General features: G+C 45.7%; 1 protein-coding gene across 1 annotated transcript in view; it reads right to left on the minus strand.

Moving 5' to 3' along the window:
• Positions 1 to 23,715, minus strand: part of LOC115416920 (WD repeat-containing protein 11) — a 53,153-nt gene that overhangs the window by 23,907 nt on the left and 5,531 nt on the right. The window contains exons 3-9 of the mRNA XM_030130792.1: positions 11,476 to 11,582; positions 10,425 to 10,539; positions 8,670 to 8,841; positions 6,015 to 6,123; positions 5,333 to 5,395; positions 3,773 to 3,838; positions 736 to 907 (exon numbers count right to left, since the gene is read on the minus strand). Of these exons, the coding sequence (XP_029986652.1) occupies positions 736 to 907; positions 3,773 to 3,838; positions 5,333 to 5,395; positions 6,015 to 6,123; positions 8,670 to 8,841; positions 10,425 to 10,539; positions 11,476 to 11,582 (804 nt within the window). The remainder of the gene's footprint in view (positions 1 to 735; positions 908 to 3,772; positions 3,839 to 5,332; positions 5,396 to 6,014; positions 6,124 to 8,669; positions 8,842 to 10,424; positions 10,540 to 11,475; positions 11,583 to 23,715) is intronic.

Raw genomic sequence — 23,715 nt, forward strand, 5'->3', positions numbered from 1 at the left:
TGTCCTCATCCGTCCTCACCCGTCCTGACCCGAGTCACCAGAGGACATTGTGAGGACAATGGGTGGAATCGATGAGCTCCTGGACCGACTGATAAATGTTCCACAGACATGAATATGAGATTAAATGCATTTATCACCCAGTGAACTCTGGGTCCTTGTCTCTTCATGTGGTTGAAATCACATCCTGTTCAGATGGAAGGACTGGCACTGATGGGTCCAGGGTCTGGTTCTGGTTGGTTCTGGTTCTGGTTGTGGTTGGTTCTGGTTAGTTCTGGTTCTGGTTGGTTCTGGTTGGTTCTGGTTCTGGTTGGTTCTGGTTCTGGTTGGTTCTGGTGGTGATTGTGCTGCTCTAACAGTAGGATGTGGTGTCTGTGTGTTTGTTGTTCTGTGTCTCTGATGTGTTCATCAGTCAGAAGAACCTTTGTCACATTCCTCTCAGGTTCTCAGTGTCTCCTCTGGTTCTAAAACACTAGACACCTGTGAACTCCAGCTGTGGACTTGGAGTGGAGCCCCGCACATTTCCATGGTCATTTCACTCTTTGTACATCTGAACATGAGCGCTGAAAAGGGCGTACACCACATTTTTGTGAGTATGCAACCTTTGTACATGAGGCCCCAGGTGATCAAAGTGGACCAACCCAGTCCAGGTACTAATGGGAGTCAGGTTTGTATGTGACAGCAGTTTGATGGGTGGGCGGGCCCATGTGTCCATTGGACAGGTGTGTTGCGTCTCACCTGGAAGTAGGAGCTCTCACACAGGACGTCGTGGCAGATGTCCAGGTGGTTTTGTGCTGACGGTGCCGCTGCGTCTGCGTCTCTTTGGCTGAGCGTACGGGCCTGGGCGAACGCCTGCAGGTAATGGGACGCCACCGTCCAGAAGTGGAGGTCCGACTCATCCCCGAACAGCCTGTGGGTCAGACCACACAAGAGGATCTGGACAACTGGACCAGTGACCATCTGCTCTAACCCTAACCCCAAACAGCCTGTGGGTCAGACTACATCAGAGTACAGTGGGTTGTATCAATCCAACAGCACACACACTCCTCATTCTGCGAGCCCCCCCCACCCCCCCACCCCACATCCTTGTGCTTTTTCTCCCATGGTTTATTTCATCCTGCTGTTGCTAGGTTACCGTTTCCAGCCTGGTACATTCACCACAGCGTGAAGACGACAAACTAAACCAACCCATGGAACTTTCCAGGGACGTGCTGGCTTTAATCAGGTAAATGTGCAGATGGAAGCAGACGCATGTTCATGTTCATGTTCGCTGCAGGGAAATGAAAAGTGGAGCAGACCAAAGTGACAGCCACTCATGTCAGGGTTTGATCTGAAGTGACTGAATCTGTACAGGTACAGAAAAAAAACAAAACGACTGGAGCAGGCATAAGACGAACGACTCATCCATGTCCCATCTGATCCAGTCTCATCCACATCAGGACCAGATTAAAGATGATCATTACAAACAGAACTCATCTGGACTAAACACTGGCATTATTTCACTATAATGACAGTAATTAGGACTGAAGCTCCGCCTCCTTCCAGATGCTGCGGGATTTCCTAAAACAGGAAGTGTGGCCTTTCAACAGGGGGCGTGGCTTTTATTAATCTCAACAGCTAAAAATATGAGTAAAAGTAAAATTAGTCATAATTAGTGAAGTCTTTATTTTCTGTATCGTACGTTTAATTAGACATAATTAAGCCAGTGTGGGCGGGGCCTAACTGGTGTCAACAGAAGCTGAAGCCGGTGTGGGCGGGGTCAGGACAGATCCAGATCCTTTATTGGACTGGTCTGTCCACCAGAGACCAGGTGTCCTCCACAGATAAGTGGACCTTTAGCAGCAGGGGGTGGGGGGTAGGTGTTCCTGATCCAGACTCACTGTGGGCTCAGTGGGTGGAACCAACCAAATGGACCCAGCTCATTGGACGGACGGACAAGTGTTTGAAAAACCCAGAGTTTAAATTAAAGAACAGCTGAAGGACAAACCTGTCCAGGACTAGACCTGTGGACTGTAGGGACCTGTCCAGGACCAGACCTGTGGACTATAGGGACCTGTGGACTATAGGGACATGTCCAGGACAAGACCTGTGGACTGTAGGGACCTGTCCAGGACCAGACCTGTGGACTACAGGGACCTGTCCAGGACCAGACCTGTGGACTACAGGGACCTGTCCAGGACAAGACCTGTGGACTATAGGGACCTGTATAGGACTACACCTGTGGACTATAGGGACCTGTCCAGGACTAGACCTGTGGACTATAGGGACCTGTCCAGGACAAGACCTGTGGACTATAGGAACCTGTGGACTATAGGGACATGTCCAGGACAAGACCTGTGGACTATAGGGACCTGTCCAGGACCAGACCTGTGGACTATAGGGACCTGTCCAGGACCAGACCTGTGGACTACAGGGACATGTCCAGGACTAGACCTGTGGACTATAGGGACCTGTCCAGGACAAGACCTGTGGACTATAGGGACATGTCCAGGACTAGACCTGTGGACTATAGGGACATGTCCAGGACAAGACCTATGGACTATAGGGACATGTCCAGGACTAGACCTGTGGACTACAGGGACATGTCCAGGACAAGACCTGTGGACTACAGGGACATGTCCAGGACTAGACCTGTGGACTGTAGGGACCTGTCCAGGACCAGACCTGTGGACTATAGGGACCTGTGGACTATAGGGACATGTCCAGGACCAGACCTGTGGACTACAGGGACATGTCCAGGACTAGACCTGTGGACTATAGGGACCTGTCCAGGACAAGACCTGTGGACTATAGGGACATGTCCAGGACTAGACCTGTGGACTATAGGGACATGTCCAGGACTAGATCTGTGGACTACAGGGACATGTCCAGGACACTGTAGACCCAGATTAGTCTGATGGTTCTGGTGTTGGACAGACATCCTGCCAAGTCAGAGACAAGGACATAAAAGACAGTTGGACCAGACGTGGATGGTCATGGACCAGTGGACAGACTCTGGACTGACAGACCATGGAGGGGACAGGGTTGTCTCATGGGGGGGACAGGGTCGTCTCATGGGGGGGACAGGATTGTCTCATGGACCCACTGAGATGAAAAGGACACTGCACAGTTTCCCAGAATTCCATCTGGTTCCACCTGTCCAGTCTGTCCATTTAATGTCCTCAACCATCAGTGTCTCCGGTCAGACTCAGAGGACGTCTTCAACCACAGTATTCAGGAAAAGTCCAGGTTGGTTTTTATCGTTACCTCCGAAGGTTTTGTGATCACTTTGTTTTTGTGTGTTAGCATGTTAGCATGTTTGTTTGTTTGCTTGTTTGTTTGTAAGATAACTCTAAAAGTTATGAACAGATTTTCAGGACATTTTCAGGAAATGTTAATACTGGCAAAAGGCAGAAATGATTACATTTTGGTGGTGATCGGGGGGGCAGATCTGTCTTGGCGGAGGTCTGCGCTCTCCGAGTTCTTTTCTTGTTTCTATTGAACCTACAGCTCAAACACACATCTGTCCTCCTCTGCTCCCTCTATTCTCTCCATTTACTTCTGCTGATATTCAGTGTTTTTCTTACTTCTAAAAATCCAGGTACATCTGTGTGGACATTAGAACCTGACTAAACCATCAGGTCTACTGTTGGACCAGGACTGTTGGACTGGACTAAACTAGGACAGACGTCTCCTGGCAGGCCCCAGTGGTTTATCATATTGTTCGTGTCCTCAGTGTTTGTTGGTGTCAGTCCCCCCCCCACACACACACACACACACACACTCAGGTCCTCACCTGGACACCAGTAAACATCTCTGCAGCAGACTGAGCTCTGGGTCCTGGAGAACACTCTTCATGTCACTGAGGAGCCAATCACACAGCAGAGTCACAACAGACAGCAAATCACAGTCCTCAAACACAGAAGGTCCACCAAACATGTGTGAAGTTGTCCTGCTCTAATTAAATCAATCCCCAGTTGAATGTGTGAGGTCGTCAAGTTCTAACTGAACCAATCCCCAATTGAATGTGTGAGGTCGTCCTGCTCTAACTGAATCAATCCCCAGTTGAAAGTGTGAGGCTGTCAAGTTCTAATTGAATCAATCCCCAATTGAATGTGTGAGGTTGTCCTGCTCTAACTGAATCAATCCCCAGTTGAATGTGTGAGGTCATCAAGTTCTAATTGAATCAATCCCCAGTTGAATGTGTGAGGTCGTCAAGTTCTAATTGAATCAATCTCCAGTTGAATGTGTGAGGTCGTCCTGCTCTAACGGAATCAATCCCCAGTTGAATGTGTGAGGTCGTCAAGTTCTAACTGAATCAATCCCCATTTGAATGTGTGAGGTCGTCAAGTTCTAATTGAATCAATCCCCAGTTGAATGTGTGAGGTCGTCAAGTTCTAACTGAATCAATCCCCAGTTGAAAGTGTGAGGCTGTCAAGTTCTAATTGAATCAATCCCCAATTGAATGTGTGAGGTTGTCCTGCTCTAACTGAATCAATCCCCAGTTGAATGTGTGAGGTCATCAAGTTCTAATTGAATCAATCCCCAGTTGAATGTGTGAGGTCGTCAAGTTCTAATTGAATCAATCTCCAGTTGAATGTGTGAGGTCGTCCTGCTCTAACGGAATCAATCCCCAGTTGAATGTGTGAGGTCGTCAAGTTCTAACTGAATCAATCCCCAGTTGAATGTGTGAGGTCGTCATGCTCTAACGGAATCAATCCCCAGTTGAATGTGTGAGGTCGTCAAGTTCTAACTGAATCAATCCCCAGTTGAATGTGTGAGGTCGTCAAGTTCTAATTGAATCAATCTCCAGTTGAATGTGTGAGGTCGTCAAGTTCTAATTGAATCAATCTCCAGTTGAATGTGTGAGGTCGTCCTGCTCTAACGGAATCAATCCCCAGTTGAATGTGTGAGGTCGTCAAGTTCTAACTGAATCAATCCCCAGTTGAATGTGTGAGGTCGTCAAGTTCTAACTGAATCAATCCCCAGTTGAATGTGTGAGGTCGTCAAGTTCTAACTGAATCAATCCCCAGTTGAATGTGTGAGGTCGTCAAGTTCTAATTGAATCAATCTCCAGTTGAATGTGTGAGGTCGTCCTGCTCTAACGGAATCAATCCCCAGTTGAATGTGTGAGGTCGTCAAGTTCTAACTGAATCAATCCCCAGTTGAATGTGTGAGGTCGTCAAGTTCTAATTGAATCAATCTCCAGTTGAATGTGTGAGGTCGTCCTGCTCTAACGGAATCAATCCCCAGTTGAATGTGTGAGGTCGTCAAGTTCTAACGGAATCAATCCCCAGTTGAATGTGTGAGGTCGTCAAGTTCTAATTGAATCAATCCCCAGTTGAATGTGTCTCACTTGGACAGGGAGTTGAGCTGCTCCTGGATCAGTCCTTTAATTTCATCTTTTTCATTGTAGTCCCTGAAACCGTCAGAGCAGAGCAGAGTTAAAACTGACCTGAGACACCAGTCCGTTTGGATGTTGGTTCAGAACACGTCAGTGCATTCTGAATGAATGCAGAGTTCAGGAAGAGCCATGACAACACGAACAGAAGAAAATACAAGAACATAAATAGAAACAGACAGACAGGTGCCTGTTGTGGTCCTTATGCAGAACCCCCTCTCCCACACTTATGTATTATTCCCCAATTTAACCCCCCCCCCCCCATTAAAAACCTGTATGGGGTCCATGTTCTCCATCCATTAATCCTATTAATTCATGTCGATAATTGGAGTCAAATAAAATTATTGATCATTACATGGTCATCGTCTACATGAATACTTAGTTAAATATTGGAAAAGACCTAAGGGTCTGGAAGGGTTCAACAGGACCCCAGGGTCTGGAACAGGACCCCAGGGTCTGGAAGGGTCCAGAGGGTCTGGATTGGTCTGCTTTTATTGGACCCATGTCCAGAGGAGGTGGACTCGTGTCCAGAGGAGGTGGACCCGTGTCCAGAGGTGGACCCGTGTCCAGGGGTAGACCCGTGTCCAGAGGTGGACCCGTGTCCAGGGGTAGACCCGTGTCCAGAGGTGCCACTTACACCTGGGTGATGTCCATGGTGAAGGTTCCAGACCAGGGCTGAAGGAGGAGGAAGGCCTTCAGGGTGAGAGCAGCTCTGGGGACCAGCAGGTAAGGACACCACACTGGGTCTGGAACCAGGAGAGAGAGCACAAACAAACAAACAAACGAGAAGAAAGAAAGAGAGAGCACAAACAAACAAACAAACGAGAAGAAAGAAAGAGAGAGCACAAACAAACAAACAAACGAGAAGAAAGAAAGAGAGAGCACAAACAAACAAACAAACGAGAAGAAAGAAAGAGAGAGCACAAACAAACAAATGAGAAGAAAGAAAGAGAGAGCACAAACAAACAAACAAACGAGAAGAAAGAAAGAGAGAGCACAAACAAAAAAACAGAAGAAAGAAAGAGAGAGCACAAACAAACAAACAAACAAACGAGAAGAAAGAAAGAGAGAGCACAAACAAACAAACAAACGAGAAGAAAGAAAGAGAGAGCACAAACAAACAGAAGAAAGAAAGAGAGAGCACAAACAAACAAACAAACGAGAAGAAAGAAAGAGAGAGCACAAACAAACAAACAAACGAGAAGAAAGAAAGAGAGAGCACAAACAAACAAAGAACAAGAAAGAATGTAAAAAAACAAAAAAGAACAACATAAACCCATAAAAACCACACATTATTCATCAGATTTAGGACAGATCTCTGTCGTCCTCAGTGTCCAGTCGTCCTCAGTGTGCAGTCGTCCAGTCATCCTGTTGTCCTCAGTGTCCTGTTGTCCTCGGTGTCCTGTCGTCCTTAGTGTCCAGTCATCCTCAGTGTCCTGTCGTCCAGTCATCCTCAGTGTCCGGTCATCCTGTCGTCCAGTCGTCCTATCATCCTTAGCATCCAGTCATCCTCGGTGTCCTGTTGTCCAGTCGTCCAGTCTTCCTCAGTGTCCAATCATCCAGTTGTCCTATTGTCCTCAGTGTCCAGTCATCCCCAGTGTCCTTATGTCCAGTCGTCCTCAGTGTCCAGTCATCCTGTCGTCCAGTCGTCCTCAGTGTCCTTTTGTCCTCAGTGTCCAGTCATCCTCAGTGTCCTTTTGTCCTCAGTGTCCTGCCGTCCAGTCGTCCTCAGTGTGCTGTCGTCTAGTCGTCCACAGTGTCCAGTTGTCCTGAGTCTCCTGTCGTCCTCAGTGTCCTGTCATCCTGTTGTCCTCAGTGTCCTGTCGTCCTCAGTGTCCAGTTGTCCTCAGTGTCCTTTTGTCGTCAGTGTCCAGTCGTCGTCAGTGTCCTGTCGTCCAGTCGTCCTCAGTGTCCAGTCGTCCTCAGTGTCCTTTTGTCCTCAGTGTCCAGTTGTCCTCAGTGTCCTTTTGTCCTCAGTGCCCAGTCGTCCTCAGTGTCCTGCCATCCAGTCGTCCTCAGTGTCCAGTCGTCCTCAGTGTCCTTTTGTCCTCAGTGTCTAGTTGTCCTCAGTGTCCTTTTGTCCTCAGTGTCCTGCCGTCCAGTCGTCCTCAGTGTGCTGTCGTCCTCAGTGTCCTGTCATCCTGTTGTCCTCAGTGTCCTGTCGTCCTCAGTGTCCTTTTGTCGTCAGTGTCCAGTCGTCGTCAGTGTCCTGTCGTCCAGTCGTCCTCAGTGTCCAGTCGTCCTCAGTGTCCTTTTGTCCTCAGTGTCCAGTTGTCCTCAGTGTCCTTTTGTCCTCAGTGCCCAGTCGTCCTCAGTGTCCTGCCATCCAGTCGTCCTCAGTGTCCAGTCGTCCTCAGTGTCCTTTTGTCCTCAGTGCCCAGTCGTCCTCAGTGTCCTGCCATCCAGTCGTCCTCAGTGTCCAGTCGTCCTCAGTGTCCTTTTGTCCTCAGTGTCTAGTTGTCCTCAGTGTCCTGTTGTCCTCAGTGTCCTGCCGTCCAGTCGTCCTCAGTGTGCTGTCGTCCTCAGTGTCCTGTCATCCTGTTGTCCTCAGTGTCCTGTCGTCCTCAGTGTCCTTTTGTCGTCAGTGTCCAGTCGTCGTCAGTGTCCTGTCGTCCAGTCGTCCTCAGTGTCCAGTCGTCCTCAGTGTCCTTTTGTCCTCAGTGTCCAGTTGTCCTCAGTGTCCTTTTGTCCTCAGTGCCCAGTCGTCCTCAGTGTCCTGCCATCCAGTCGTCCTCAGTGTCCAGTCGTCCTCAGTGTCCTTTTGTCCTCAGTGTCCTGCCGTCCAGTCGTCCTCAGTGTGCTGTCGTCCTCAGTGTCCTGTCATCCTGTTGTCCTCAGTGTCCTGTCGTCCTCAGTGTCCATTCGTCCTCAGTGTCCTTTTGTCGTCGGTGTCCAGTCGTCGTCAGTGTCCTGTCGTCCAGTCGTCCTCAGTGTCCAATCGTCCTCAGTGTCCTTTTGTCCTCAGTGTCCAGTTGTCCTCAGTGTCCTTTTGTCCTCAGTGCCCAGTCGTCCTCAGTGTCCTGCCGTCCAGTCGTCCTCAGTGTCCAGTCGTCCTCAGTGTCCTGCCGTCCAGTCGTCCTCAGTGTCCAGTCATCCACAATGTCCTGTCATCCTGTCGTCCTCAGTGTCCTGTTGTCCAGTCGTCCTCAGTGTCCAGTCGTCCACAATGTCCTGTCATCCAGTCGTCCTCAGTGTCCAGTTGTCGACAGTGTCCTGTTGTCCAGTCGTCCTCAGTGTCCTGTCGTCCAGTCGTCTTCAGTGTCCAGTGGTCCAGTTGTCCAGTGGTCCTCACCGCTCAGGTCCTGTTCGTCCATTCTGTAACTGGCCGACTTCATGGCCATCTCCAGGACTCGTATGCAGCCGTCGTCAGATGCCAGGACCACCTTATCTGAGGTGCACCAGTCGATGTCCAGGATGCGGTAGTTGACGTTGCGTCCTATTCGCATGCTGCTGACCATCTGCACCTGCAGGACCACCAAGCACACGTTCAAACACTCCTGTGCACACAGGACACACCCAGAACCCCCAGGATCACCACTGACCCCCCAGTATCACCACTGACCCCCCAGAATCACCACTAACCCCCCAGGATCACCACTGACCCCCCAGTATCACCACTAACCCCCCAGGATCACCACTGACCCCCCAGTATCACTGATGACCCTCCACACAGACACGAGTACTGAACTGGGTCCATGTTCCTCCACCTCCTGGAGCTCAAAACCCCAAAACCCTTGACCTGAGCCTCTATCTGGGCCGCTGATTGAACAGGTAGTTCATAGAGTGTATACAGTGTGCACTGTCTGAGGGTCAGAGGTAGGGTCAGGGTCAGAGTTAGGGTCAGAGGTAGGGTCAGGGTCAGAGGTAGGGTCAGGGTCAGAGGTAGGGTCAGGGTCAGAGGTAGGTTCAGAGTCAGAGGTAGGGTCAGGGTCAGAGGTAGGGTCAGAGTCAGAGGTAGGGTCAGGGTCAGAGGTAGGGTCAGAGTTAGGGTCAGAGTTAGGGTCAGGGTCAGAGGTAGGGTCAGAGTTAGGGTCAGAGTCAGAGGTAGGGTCAGAGTCAGAGGTAGGGTCAGAGTTAGGGTCAGGGTCAGAGTTAGGGTCAGGGTCAGAGGTAGGGTCAGAGTTAGGGTCAGGGTCAGAGGTAGGGTCAGAGTCAGAGGTAGGGTCAGGGTCAGAGGTAGGGTCAGGGTCAGAGGTAGGGTCAGAGTTAGGGTCAGGGTCAGAGTTAGGGTCAGAGTTAGGGTCAGGGTCAGAGGTAGGGTCAGAGTCAGAGGTAGGGTCAGAGTCAGAGGTAGGGTCAGAGTTAGGGTCAGGGTCAGAGGTAGGGTCAGAGTCAGAGGTAGGGTCAGGGTCAGAGGTAGGGTTAGGGTCAGAGTTAGGGTCAGGGTCAGAGGTAGGGTCAGAGGTAGGGTCAGGGTCAGAGGTAGGGTCAGGGTCAGAGGTAGGGTCAGAGGTAGGGTCAGGGTCAGAGGTAGGGTCAGAGTTAGGGTCAGGGTCAGAGGTAGGGTCAGAGTTAGGGTCAGAGTCAGAGGTAGGGTCAGAGTCAGAGGTAGGGTCAGAGTCAGAGGTAGGGTCAGAGTTAGGGTCAGGGTCAGAGGTAGGGTCAGAGTTAGGGTCAGGGTCAGAGTTAGGGTCAGAGTTAGGGTCAGGGTCAGAGTTAGGGTCAGAGTTAGGGTCAGGATCAGAGGTAGGGTCAGAGTTAGGGTCAGAGTCAGAGGTAGGGTCAGAGTTAGGGTCAGAGTCAGAGGTAGGGTCAGAGTTAGGGTCAGGGTCAGAGGTAGGGTCAGAGTTAGGGTCAGGGTCAGAGTTAGGGTCAGAGTTAGGGTCAGAGTCAGAGGTAGGGTCAGAGTTAGGGTCAGAGTCAGAGGTAGGGTCAGAGTTAGGGTCAGGGTCAGAGGTAGGGTCAGAGTTAGGGTCAGGGTCAGAAGTAGGGTCAGAGTTAGGGTCAGGATCAGAGGTAGGGTCAGAGTTAGGGTCAGAGTCAGAGGTAGGGTCAGAGTTAGGGTCAGAGTCAGAGGTAGGGTCAGAGTTAGGGTCAGGGTCCTCACCTCCTTGGTGTCCCAGACCTCGGCTCCATCCGTGTACATGACCAGCAGCTTCTGGTTTCCTTTTCCTGGTGCAAAGCGGATCTTCTTGACCCAGCCCCGGTGCGTTGGGATTCCCCTGAGGATGACCACAGAGGGTTAGGGTTCGGGTTAGGTTTAGGGTTCAGGTTAGGCTTAGGGTTCGGGTTAGGCTTAGGGTTCAGGTTAGGTTTAGGGTTCAGGTTAGGCTTAGGGTTCGGGTTAGGCTTAGGGTTCGGGTTAGGCTTAGGGTTCAGGTTAGGTTTAGGGTTCAGGTTAGGCTTAGGGTTCAGGTTAGGCTTAGGGTTCAGGTTAGGCTTAGGGTTCAGGTTAGGCTTAGGGTTCAGGTTAGGTTTAGGGTTCAGGTTAGGCTTAGGGTTCAGGTTAGGTTTAGGGTTCAGGTTAGGCTTAGGGTTCAGGTTAGGCTTAGGGTTCGGGTTAGGTTTAGGGTTCAGGTTAGGCTTAGGGTTCAGGTTAGGCTTAGGGTTCGGGTTAGGCTTAGGGTTCGGGTTAGGCTTAGGGTTCGGGTTAGGTTTAGGGTTCGGGTTAGGCTTAGGGTTCGGGTTAGGCTTAGGGTTCGGGTTAGGCTTAGGGTTCGGGTTAGGTTTAGGGTTCGGGTTAGGCTTAGGGTTCGGGTTAGGCTTAGGGTTCGGGTTAGGTTTAGGGTTCAGGTTAGGCTTAGGGTTCAGGTTAGGTTTAGGGTTCAGGTTAGGTTTAGGGTTCAGGTTAGGCTTAGGGTTCAGGTTAGGCTTAGGGTTCAGGTTAGGTTTAGGGTTCAGGTTAGGCTTAGGGTTCAGGTTAGGTTTAGGGTTCAGGTTAGGCTTAGGGTTCAGGTTAGGCTTAGGGTTCAGGTTAGGCTTAGGGTTCAGGTTAGGTTTAGGGTTCAGGTTAGGCTTAGGGTTCAGGTTAGGCTTAGGGTTCAGGTTAGGTTTAGGGTTCAGGTTAGGCTTAGGGTTCAGGTTAGGTTTAGGGTTCAGGTTAACCCTAAGCCTCTAACACACTGTGGTGTCATGGCTTTAATAGGAGCGCTCCGTACCTGGACAAACGGGCTTTGAGGTCCCAGAAGTTGAGGTTCCCGTCCACATCTCCGAGCACCAGGGTGTCCCCTTTCCAGGCGATGCAGGCGATGCTGCCCATACTGCCCTGAAACACAGACACACATGGTGAACGGAACAGCACATGCTTTAGCACCGGACCAAGGTTACCGTTAACGAAAACTAACGAAATAATGAAAACTAGAATTGAAAAAAACATTTTCATTAACTGAAATAAATTAAAACTATAATTAAAAGAAAATCCATAACTAACTGAAACTGTATTGTGTGTTTACTAAACTAACTAAAACAGATACAAAATCATGGATCAAATTCCCTTGGTTTTGGTCTTTGTCAATGTCAGATTGATGTTCAGTGGATTTCTTTGTCTCTCTCAGTTTTCTGTGCTGTCTCCATACGACACTTTTTGCTCCGTCACTTGTGTTCACTTGTGGTTTCCAGTCGTCTTCTGGTCCCCACTCTACCTGGAAACATGGAGACTAAAGCAGCAGAGTCCTGTCTGGGACTGATTTGAATACGACGGAAAAGAAAAGAGACCACTGAACTACAACTAAATAAAACTAAAACTACAACTAAACTAAAACTAAGCATTTAGAAAACAATGAAAACTAATAAAAACTATCAAACCTGCTCTAAAAGCGAATTCAAACAAACTGATTTAGAGAAAAAAAGTCCAAACTAAATAAAACTAAAGAATAATGAAGAGTCTAAAACTATTGGAACTTTGCACTGGACCCGTTCATGAAGGTGACCATCCATATGTGAGCTCATTCAGAAAACAACTGTTTGGTCGGTCAAACATAAAAACATGAGTTTGCAGAAGTTGAATGGGGAGTTCTAAACGGATCTGTTTAACAATAACAGTCTGTTCATTTAATGGTTGAAGCTGAAACAGATTTGGTGTGATCTGAAGTGTGACTTTGACACCTTCAAACCCACACATGCACCACAGACCTGAAACAGCAGATGGATAAACAACAGCTGCATCTGGACTGTAGTAAACCACTACAACTACAACTACAGCGCTGTAGTTCAGAGTTCAAATCCAGAAGCAGTCAGTCCTGCTGTTAGAACACCCTTCCCTCCATCCCTGACGTTCCTGCGTGAATAAAAACCAGATGGATTAAACATACGTACAGGAGCTAAACCAGTCCGACTCCTGAGTTTAACCTGAGACACAACGCTGAAGTGAAGACGGCGAGCGTCAGCTGGACACAGAGGGTTCGGGTTACAGAGGCTGAAAACGTCCTGACAGAGACATGAAGACATTCCATCATCCTGGAGGACTGCACAACCTGAGGACAGGCCGCCACCAGTCATCCATTTGAAATCCAAATCGGATTTTTTAATTAGGACGACTTTTAAAAAAGAGAAATCGTCAAATGGATTTCATCTGTCTCATGCCTCCGGGCTACCGTAGGCTCCTCCTCCAGGCTACTGTAGGCTCCTCCTCCAGGGTACTGTAAACTCCTCCTCCTGGCTACTGGAGGCTCCTCCTCCTACTATAAACTCCTCCTCCTGGCTACCGTAGGCTCCTCCTCCAGGCTACTGTAGGCTCTTCCTCCGGGCTACTGTAAACTCCTCCTCCTGGCTACCGTAGGCTCCTCCTCCAGGCTACTGTAGGCTCTTCCTCCAGGCTACTGTAAACTCCTCCTCCAGGCTACTGTAGGCTCCTCCTCCAGGCTACTGTAAACTCCTCCTCCAGGCTACTGTAGGCTCCTCCTCCAGGCTACTGTAGGCTCTTCCTCCAGGCTACTGTAAACTCCTCCTCCAGGCTACTGTAGGCTCCTCCTCCAGGCTACTGTAGGCTCTTCCTCCAGGCTACTGTAGGCTCTTCCTCCAGGCTACTGTAAACTCCTCCTCCAGGCTACTGTAGGCTCCTCCTCCAGGCTACTGTAGGCTCTTCCTCCTGGCTACCGTAGGCTCCTCCTCCAGGCTACTGTAGGCTCTTCCTCCAGGCTACTGTAAACTCCTCCTCCTGGCTACTGGAGGCTCCTCCTCCTGGCTACTATAAACTCCTCCTCCTGGCTACCGTAGGCTCCTCCTCCAGGCTACCGCAGGCTCCTCCTCCTGGCTACCAGAGGCTCCTCCTCCAGGCTACCAGAGGCTCCTCCTCCTATCAGTGACAGCGCCCTTTCACATTAGTCTGTGTAATGACCACGGACATTAAATCTGTTCATGAACACACAGTACTTACAGCAGTATAAGCACGCACGCATGCACAGATCCTGCAGTTTAAATAGAACCACATGAGGATCACTCATATTTAAACAGAACCACATGTGGATCACTCATATTTAAACAGAACCACATGAGGATCACTCATATTTAAACAGAACCACATGAGGATCACTCATATTTAAACAGAACCACATGTGGATCACTCATATTTAAACAGAACCACATGAGGATCACTCATATTTAAACAGAACCACATGTGGATCACTCATATTTAAACAGAACCACATGAGGATCACTCTTATTTAAACAGATCCACATGTGGATCACTCATATTTAAACAGATCCACATGTGGATCACTCATATTTAAACAGAACCACATGTGGATCACTCATATTTAAACAGAACCACATGTGGATCACTCTTATTTAAACAGAACCACATGTGGATCACTCATATTTAAACAGAACCACATGTGGATCACTCATATTTAAACAGAACCACATGTGGATCACTCATATTTAAATAGAACCACATGAGGATCACTCATATTTAAACAGAACCACATGAGGATCACTCTTATTTAAACAGATCCACATGTGGATCACTCATATTTAAACAGAACCACATGTGGATCACTCATATTTAAACAGAACCACATGTGGATCACTCATATTTAAACAGAACCACATGTGGATCACTCATATTTAAATAGAACCACATGAGGATCACTCATATTTAAACAGAACCACATGAGGATCACACTTATTTAAACAGATCCACATGAGGATCACTCATATTTAAACAGAACCACATGAGGATCACTCATATTTAAACAGAACCACATGTGGACCACTCATATTTAAACAGAACCACATGTGGATCACTCATATTTAAACAGAACCACATGTGGATCACTCATATTTAAACAGAACCACATGTGGATCACTCATATTTAAACAGAACCACATGAGGATCACTCATATTTAAACAGAACCACATGTGGATCACTCATATTTAAACAGAACCACATGAGGATCACTCATATTTAAACAGAACCACATGTGGACCACTCATATTTAAACAGAACCACATGAGGATCACTCATATTTAAATAGAACCACATGTGGATCACTCATATTTAAACAGAACCACATGTGGATCACTCATATTTAAACAGAACCACATGTGGACCACTCATATTTAAACAGAACCACATGAGGATCACTCATATTTAAACAGAACCACATGTGGATCACTCATATTTAAACAGAACCACATGAGGATCACTCATATTTAAATAGAACCACATGTGGATCACTCGTATTTAAACAGAACCACATGTGGATCACTCATATTTAAACAGAACCATGTGGATCACTCATATTTAAACAGAACCACATGTGGATCACTCATATTTAAACAGAACCACATGAGGATCACTCATATTTAAACAGAACCACATGTGGATCACTCATATTTAAACAGAACCACATGTGGATCACTCATATTTAAACAGAACCACATGTGGATCACTCATATTTAAACAGAACCACATGTGGATCACTCATATTTAAACAGATCCACATGTGGATCACTCATATTTAAACAGAACCACATGTGGATCACTCATATTTAAACAGAACCACATGTGGATCACTCATATTTAAACAGAACCACATGTGGATCACTCATATTTAAACAGAACCACATGAAGATCACTCATATTTAAACAGAACCACATGAGGATCACTCATATTTAAACAGAACCACATGAGGATCACTCATATTTAAACAGAACCACGTGTGGATCACTCATATTTAAATAGAACCACATGAGGATCACTCATATTTAAACAGAACCACATGAGGATCACTCATATTTAAACAGAACCACGTGTGGATCACTCATATTTAAACAGAACCACGTGTGGATCACTCTTATTTAAACAGAACCACATGAGGATCACTCATATTTAAACAGAACCACATGTGGATCACTCATATTTAAACAGAACCACATGTGGATCACTCATATTTAAACAGAACCACGCGTGGATCACTCATATTTAAACAGAACCATATGTGGATCACTCATATTTAAACAGAACCACATGTGGATCACTCTTATTTAAACAGAACCACATGAGGATCACTCATATTTAAACAGAACCACATGAGGATCACTCATGTTTAAACAGAACCACATGTGGATCACTCATATTTAAACAGAACCACATGTGGATCACTCATATTTAAACAGATCCACATGTGGATCACTCATATTTAAACAGAACCACATGTGGATCACTCATATTTAAACAGAACCACATGTGGATCACTCTTATTTAAACAGAACCACATGAGGATCACTCATATTTAAACAGAACCACATGAGGATCACTCATATTTAAACAGAACCACATGTGGACCACTCATATTTAAACAGAACCACATGAGGATCACTCATATTTAAATAGAACCACATGAGGATCACTCATATTTAAACAGAACCACATGAGGATCACTCATATTTAAACAGAACCACGTGTGGATCACTCATATTTAAACAGAACCACGTGTGGATCACTCTTATTTAAACAGAACCACATGAGGATCACTCATATTTAAACAGAACCACATGTGGATCACTCATATTTAAACAGAACCACATGTGGATCACTCATATTTAAACAGAACCACGCGTGGATCACTCATATTTAAACAGAACCATATGTGGATCACTCATATTTAAACAGAACCACAAGTGGATCACTCTTATTTAAACAGAACCACATGAGGATCACTCATATTTAAACAGAACCACATGAGGATCACTCATGTTTAAACAGAACCACATGTGGATCACTCATATTTAAACAGAACCACATGTGGATCACTCATATTTAAACAGATCCACATGTGGATCACTCATATTTAAACAGAACCACATGTGGATCACTCATATTTAAACAGAACCACATGTGGATCACTCTTATTTAAACAGAACCACATGAGGATCACTCATATTTAAACAGAACCACATGTGGATCACTCATATTTAAACAGAACCACATGTGGATCACTCATATTTAAACAGAACCACATGTGGATCACTCATATTTAAAGAGAACCACATGTGGATCACTCATATTTAAACAGAACCACATGAGGATCACTCATATTTAAACAGAACCACATGTGGATCACTCATATTTAAACAGATCCACATGTGGATCACTCATATTTAAGTAGAACCACATGTGGATCACTCATATTTAAACAGAACCACATGTGGATCACTCATATTTAAACAGATCCACATGTGGATCACTCATATTTAAACAGAACCACATGTGGATCACTCATATTTAAACAGAACCACATGTGGATCACTCATATTTAAACAGAACCACATGTGGATCACTCATATTTAAACAGAACCACATGAAGATCACTCATATTTAAACAGAACCACATGAGGATCACTCATATTTAAACAGAACCACGTGTGGATCACTCATATTTAAATAGAACCACATGAGGATCACTCATATTTAAACAGAACCACATGAGGATCACTCATATTTAAACAGAACCACGTGTGGATCACTCATATTTAAACAGAACCACGTGTGGATCACTCTTATTTAAACAGAACCACATGAGGATCACTCATATTTAAACAGAACCACGTGTGGATCACTCATATTTAAACAGAACCACGCGTGGATCACTCATATTTAAACAGAACCATATGTGGATCACTCATATTTAAACAGAACCACATGTGGATCACTCTTATTTAAACAGAACCACATGAGGATCACTCCTATTTAAACAGAACCACATGAGGATCACTCATATTTAAACAGAACCACATGTGGATCACTCATATTTAAACAGATCCACATGTGGATCACTCATATTTAAACAGAACCACATGTGGATCACTCATATTTAAACAGAACCACATGTGGATCACTCTTATTTAAACAGAACCACATGAGGATCACTCATATTTAAACAGATCCACATGTGGATCACTCATATTTAAACAGAACCACATGAGGATCACTCATATTTAAACAGAACCACATGTGGATCACTCATATTTAAACAGATCCACATGTGGATCACTCATATTTAAACAGAACCACATGTGGATCACTCATATTTAAACAGATCCACATGTGGATCACTCATATTTAAACAGAACCACATGTGGATCACTCATATTTAAACAGAACCACATGTGGATCACTCATATTTAAACAGATCCACATGTGGATCACTCATATTTAAACAGAACCACATGAGGATCACTCTTATTTAAACAGAACCACATGTGGATCACTCATATTTAAACAGAACCACATGTGGATCACTCTTATTTAAACAGAACCACATGAGGATCACTCATATTTAAACAGAACCACATGAGGATCACTCTTATTTAAACAGAACCACATGAGGATCACTCTTATTTAAACAGAACCACATGTGGATCACTCATATTTAAACAGAACCACATGTGGATCACTCATATTTAAACAGAACCACATGTGGATCACTCATATTTAGTGCTCCACACATGACTAATGCCTGTCTTACAGTGGCGTCACTTCCTTGGCCCAGATTCCCCAAAAAGAAAAAAAAATAAATACATTTTTTGTTACAATTAATTCATTTCTCTTACTTGCTAAATTTTCATTCACAAATGTAAGATCTTTAACACAAAACCAAATATTTATTTTTTGAAAGTTGTTGAACTTTATTCAAAGCTGTTGGATAAATCTGGAAACAAAAGGCTGTAAAAACCATCAGTATTTGCTCTGATTCAGACAGTGGATCATAGTGGATTCCCCTGGAAAACTTCTGTTATTTTCTTGTTGTATACATTGTTTGTATACTCAACTGCATTCAACAAAGACTTAATGAAGAATAAAATAAACTTCTGAGGGCCAATCACTGACCCCATCACAGATCTGAGGTCGGAGCAGTGCCTTGCATTGTGGGCTGTTCACAGAAACCACAGGCTGACTTCTGTGGTCTTTGGTAGTTTTATCCAAAAATCGAAAATCGAGTTTCTAGAGGAAAAAAATTTGGATTTTATTTTTTGCCAAAATCGTGCAGCCCTACCTGAGGACTACGAAAATGGTGGAACAGCGACTCTGACAAAGATCAGGCTTGAACTCCTGTGTCTGTGACCTCAAAACACAAAGACAGGCCCACCCACAATGCAACAGGGCTCCAACAAACACACTGTGATTCTCAGATTCTGCACCGAAGACAATGACGACAAAACGTTCAAAACATTAAAACACTTCCAGCGTCCCTGAATGTCAGCATCAGGTTCTGTCTCTATGTTCCTGTGGTCTGTCAATCTAACAACAGAAGTGGGCGGGACTTTCACTGCAGGAGAACGTGGAACCAGACCTACGGTGAGTCTGACCCCCCTGCAGGAGAACGTGGAACCGGACCTACGGTGAGTCTGACCCCCCTGGTTTACAGCTTCTTTACAGGCTTTATTCTGAAGTGAGACTAAAAGCTGGACATGTGGACTCATATATGTGTGTGTGGACTCATACGAGTGTGTGTGGACTCATACGAGTGTGTGTGGACTCATACAAGTGTGTGTGGACTCATATATGTGTGTGTGGACTCATACGAGTGTGTGTGGAATCATATATGTGAGTGTGGACTCATACGAGTGTGTGTGGACTCATACCAGTGTGTGTGGACTCATACGAGTGTGTGTGGACTCATACGAGTGTGTACACTCATATGTGTGTGTGGACTAATACGTGTGTGTGGACTCATACATGTGTATGTGGACTCATACGTGTGTGGACTCATACGTGTGTGTGGACTCATATGTGTGTGGACTCATATGTGTGTGTGGACTGATACATGTGTGGACTCATACGAGTGTGTGTGGACTCATATATGTGTGTGTGGACTCATACGAGTGTGTGTGGACTCATATATGTGTGTGTGGACTCATACGTGTGTGTAGACTCATATGTGTGTGTGGACTCATACGTGTGTGTGGACTCATACATGTATGTGGACTCATATATGTATGTGTGGACTCATATGTATGTGTGGACTCATATGTGTGTGTGGTCTCATACGTGTGTGTACTCATACGTGTGTGTGTGTGTGGACTCATAAATGTGTGTGGACTCATATGTGTGTGTGGACTCATACGTGTGTGGACTCATACATGTGTGTGGACTCATAAGTGTGTGGACTCATATATGTGTGTGGACTCATACATGTGTGCGGACACATATGTGTGTGTGGACTCATACATGTGTGTGGACTCATATGTGTGTGTGGACTCATACATGTGTGTGGACTCATACATGTGTGTATGGATTCATATATGTGTGTGGACTCATATATGTGTGTGTGGACTCATACATGTGTGTGTGGACTCATACATGTGTGTGTGGACTCATACGTATGTGGACTCATATATGTGTGTGTGGACTCATACATGTGTGTGTGGACTCATACGTGTGTGTGGACTCATACGTGTGTGTAGACTCATGTGTGTGTGGCTCATACATGTGTGTGTGGACTCATACGTGTGTGTAGACTCATGTGTGTGTGGCTCATACATGTGTGTGTGGACTCATACATGTGTGTGCGGACTCATATATGTGTGTGTGTGGACTCATACGTGTGTGTAGACTCATGTGTGTGTGGCTCATACATGTGTGTGTGGACTCATACATGTGTGTGCGGATTCACATGTGTGTGTGGACTCATATATGTGTGTGTGGACTCATACGTGTGTGTAGACTCATATGTGTGTGTGGACTCATACGTGTGTGTGGACTCATACATGTGTGTGTGGACTCATGTGTGTGGACTCATACGTGTGTGTGGACTCATACGTGTATGTGGACTCATATATGTATGTGTGGACTCATATGTATGTGTGGACTCATGTGTGTGTGGTCTCATACGTGTGTGGACTCATACGTGTGTGTGTGTGGACTCATTTGTGTGTGGACTCATAAACGTGTGTGGACTCATATGTGTGTGTGGATTCATACATGTGTGTGGACTCATAAGTGTGTGGACTCATATATGTGTGTGCACTCATACATGTGTGCGGACTCATATGTGTGTGTGGACTCATACATGTGTGTGGACTCATACATGTGTGTGTGGACTCATACATGTGTGTGTGGACTCATACATGTGTGTATGGATTCATATATGTGTGTGGACTCATATATGTGTGTGTGGACTCATACATGTGTGTGTGGACGCATACATGTGTGTGTGGACTCATACGTGTGTGGACTCATATATGTGTGTGTGGACTCATACGAGTGTGTGTGGACTCATATATGTGTGTGTGGACTCATACGTGTGTGTAGACTCATATGTGTGTGTGGACTCATACGTGTGTGTGGACTCATACGTGTATGTGGACTCATATATGTATGTGTGGACTCATATGTATGAGTGGACTCATATGTGTGTGTGGTCTCATACGTGTGTGTACTCATACGTGTGTGTGTGTGGACTCATAAATGTGTGTGGACTCATATGTGTGTGTGGACTCATACATCTGGGTGTGGACTCATACGTGTGTGGACTCATATATGTGTGTATGGATTCATATATGTGTGTGGACTCATATATGTGTGTGTGGACTCATACATGTGTGTGTGGACTCATACATGTGTGTGTGGACTCATACATGTGTGGACTCATATGTGTGTGTGGACTCATATGTGTGTGTGGACTCATACGTGTGTGTGGACTCATACGTGTATGTAGACTCATATGTGTGTGTGGACTCATACATGTGTGTGTGGACTCATACGTGTGTGTGTGGACTCATGTGTGTGGATTCATACGTGTGTGTGGACTCATACGTGTATGTGGACTCATATATGTATGTGTGGACTCATAAGTGTGTGGACTCATTTGTGTGTGGACTCATACATGTGTGCGGACACATATGTGTGTGTGGACTCATACATGTGTGTGGACTCATATGTGTGTGTGGACTCATATGTGTGTGTGGACTCATACATGTGTGTGGACTCATACATGTGTGTATGGATTCATATATGTGTGTGGACTCATATATGTGTGTGTGGACTCATACATGTGTGTGTGGACTCATACGTATGTGGACTCATATATGTGTGTGTGGACTCATACATGTGTGTGTGGACTCATAGGTGTGTGTGGACTCATACGTGTGTGTAGACTCGTGTGTGTGGCTCCTACATGTGTGTGTGGACTCATACGTGTGTGCGGACTCATATGTGTGTGTGGACTCATACGTGTGTGTAGACTCATGTGTGTGTGGCTCATACATGTGTGTGTGGACTCATACATGTGTGTGCGGACTCACATGTGTGTGTGGACTCATATATGTGTGTGTGTGGACTCATACGTGTGTGTAGACTCATATGTGTGTGTGGACTCATACGTGTGTGTGGACTCATACATGTGTGTGTGGACTCATGTGTGTGGACTCATATGTGTGTGTGGACTCATACGTGTATGTGGACTCATATATGTATGTGTGGACTCATGTGTGTGTGGTCTCATACGTGTGTGGACTCATATATGTGTGTGGACTCATACGTGTGTGTGGACTCATATGTATGTGTGGACTCATATATGTGTGTGGACTCATACATGTGTGCGGACACATATGTGTGTGTGGACTCATACATGTGTGTGGACTCATATGTGTGTGTGGACTCATATGTGTGTGTGGACTCATACATGTGTGTGGACTAATATGTGTGTGTGGACTCATACATGTGTGTGTGGACTCATACGTATGTGGACTCATATATGTGTGTGTGGACTCATACATGTGTGTGTGGACTCATACGTGTGTGTGGACTCATACGTGTGTGTAGACTCATGTGTGTGTGGCTCATACATGTGTGTGTGGACTCATACGTGTATGCGGACTCATATGTGTGTGTGGACTCATACGTGTGTGTAGACTCATATGTGTGTGTGGACTCATACGTGTGTGTAGACTCGTGTGTGTGGCTCATACATGTGTGTGTGGACTCATACATGTGTGTGTGGACTCACATGTGTGTGTGGACTCATATATGTGTGTGTGTGGACTCATACGTGTGTGTAGACTCATATGTGTGTGTGGACTCATACGTGTGTGTGGACTCATACATGTGTGTGTGGACTCGTGTGTGGACTCATATGTGTGTGTGGACTCATACGTGTATGTGGACTCATATATGTATGTGTGGACTCATGTGTGTGTGGTCTCATACGTGTGTGGACTCATATATGTGTGTGGACTCATACGTGTGTGTGGACTCATACGTGTATGTGGACTCATATATGTATGTGTGGACTCATATGTATGTGTGGACTCATATGTGTGTGTGGTCTCATACGTGTGTGAACTCATACGTGTGTGTGTGTGGACTCATTTGTGTGTGGAGTCATAAACGTGTGTGGACTCATATGTGTGTGTGGACTCATACATGTGTGTGGACTCATAAGTGTGTGGACTCATATATGTGTGTGCACTCATACATGTGTGCGGACTCATATGTGTGTGTGGACTCATACATGTGTGTGGACTCATATGTGTGTGTGGACTCATACATGTGTGTGTGGACTCATACATGTGTGTATGGATTCATATATGTGTGTGGACTCATATATGTGTGTGTGGACTCATACATGTGTGTGTGGACTCATACATGTGTGTGTGGACTCATACGTGTGTGGACTCATATATGTGTGTGTGGACTCATACATGTGTGTGTGGACTCATACATGTGTGTGTGGACTCATACGTGTGTGGACTCATATATGTGTGTGTGGACTCATATGTGTGTGTGGACTCATACGTCTGTGTGGACTCATACGTGTATGTAGACTCATATGTGTGTGTGGACTCATACATGTGTGTGTGGACTCATACGTGTGTGTGTGGACTCATATATGTGTGTGTGGACTCATATATGTGTGTGTGGACTCATACGTGTGTGTAGACTCATATGTGTGT

Source organism: Sphaeramia orbicularis, unplaced genomic scaffold (assembly GCF_902148855.1).
Source record: "Sphaeramia orbicularis unplaced genomic scaffold, fSphaOr1.1, whole genome shotgun sequence".
In the NCBI taxonomy this organism is placed as follows: Eukaryota; Metazoa; Chordata; class Actinopteri; order Kurtiformes; family Apogonidae; genus Sphaeramia; species Sphaeramia orbicularis.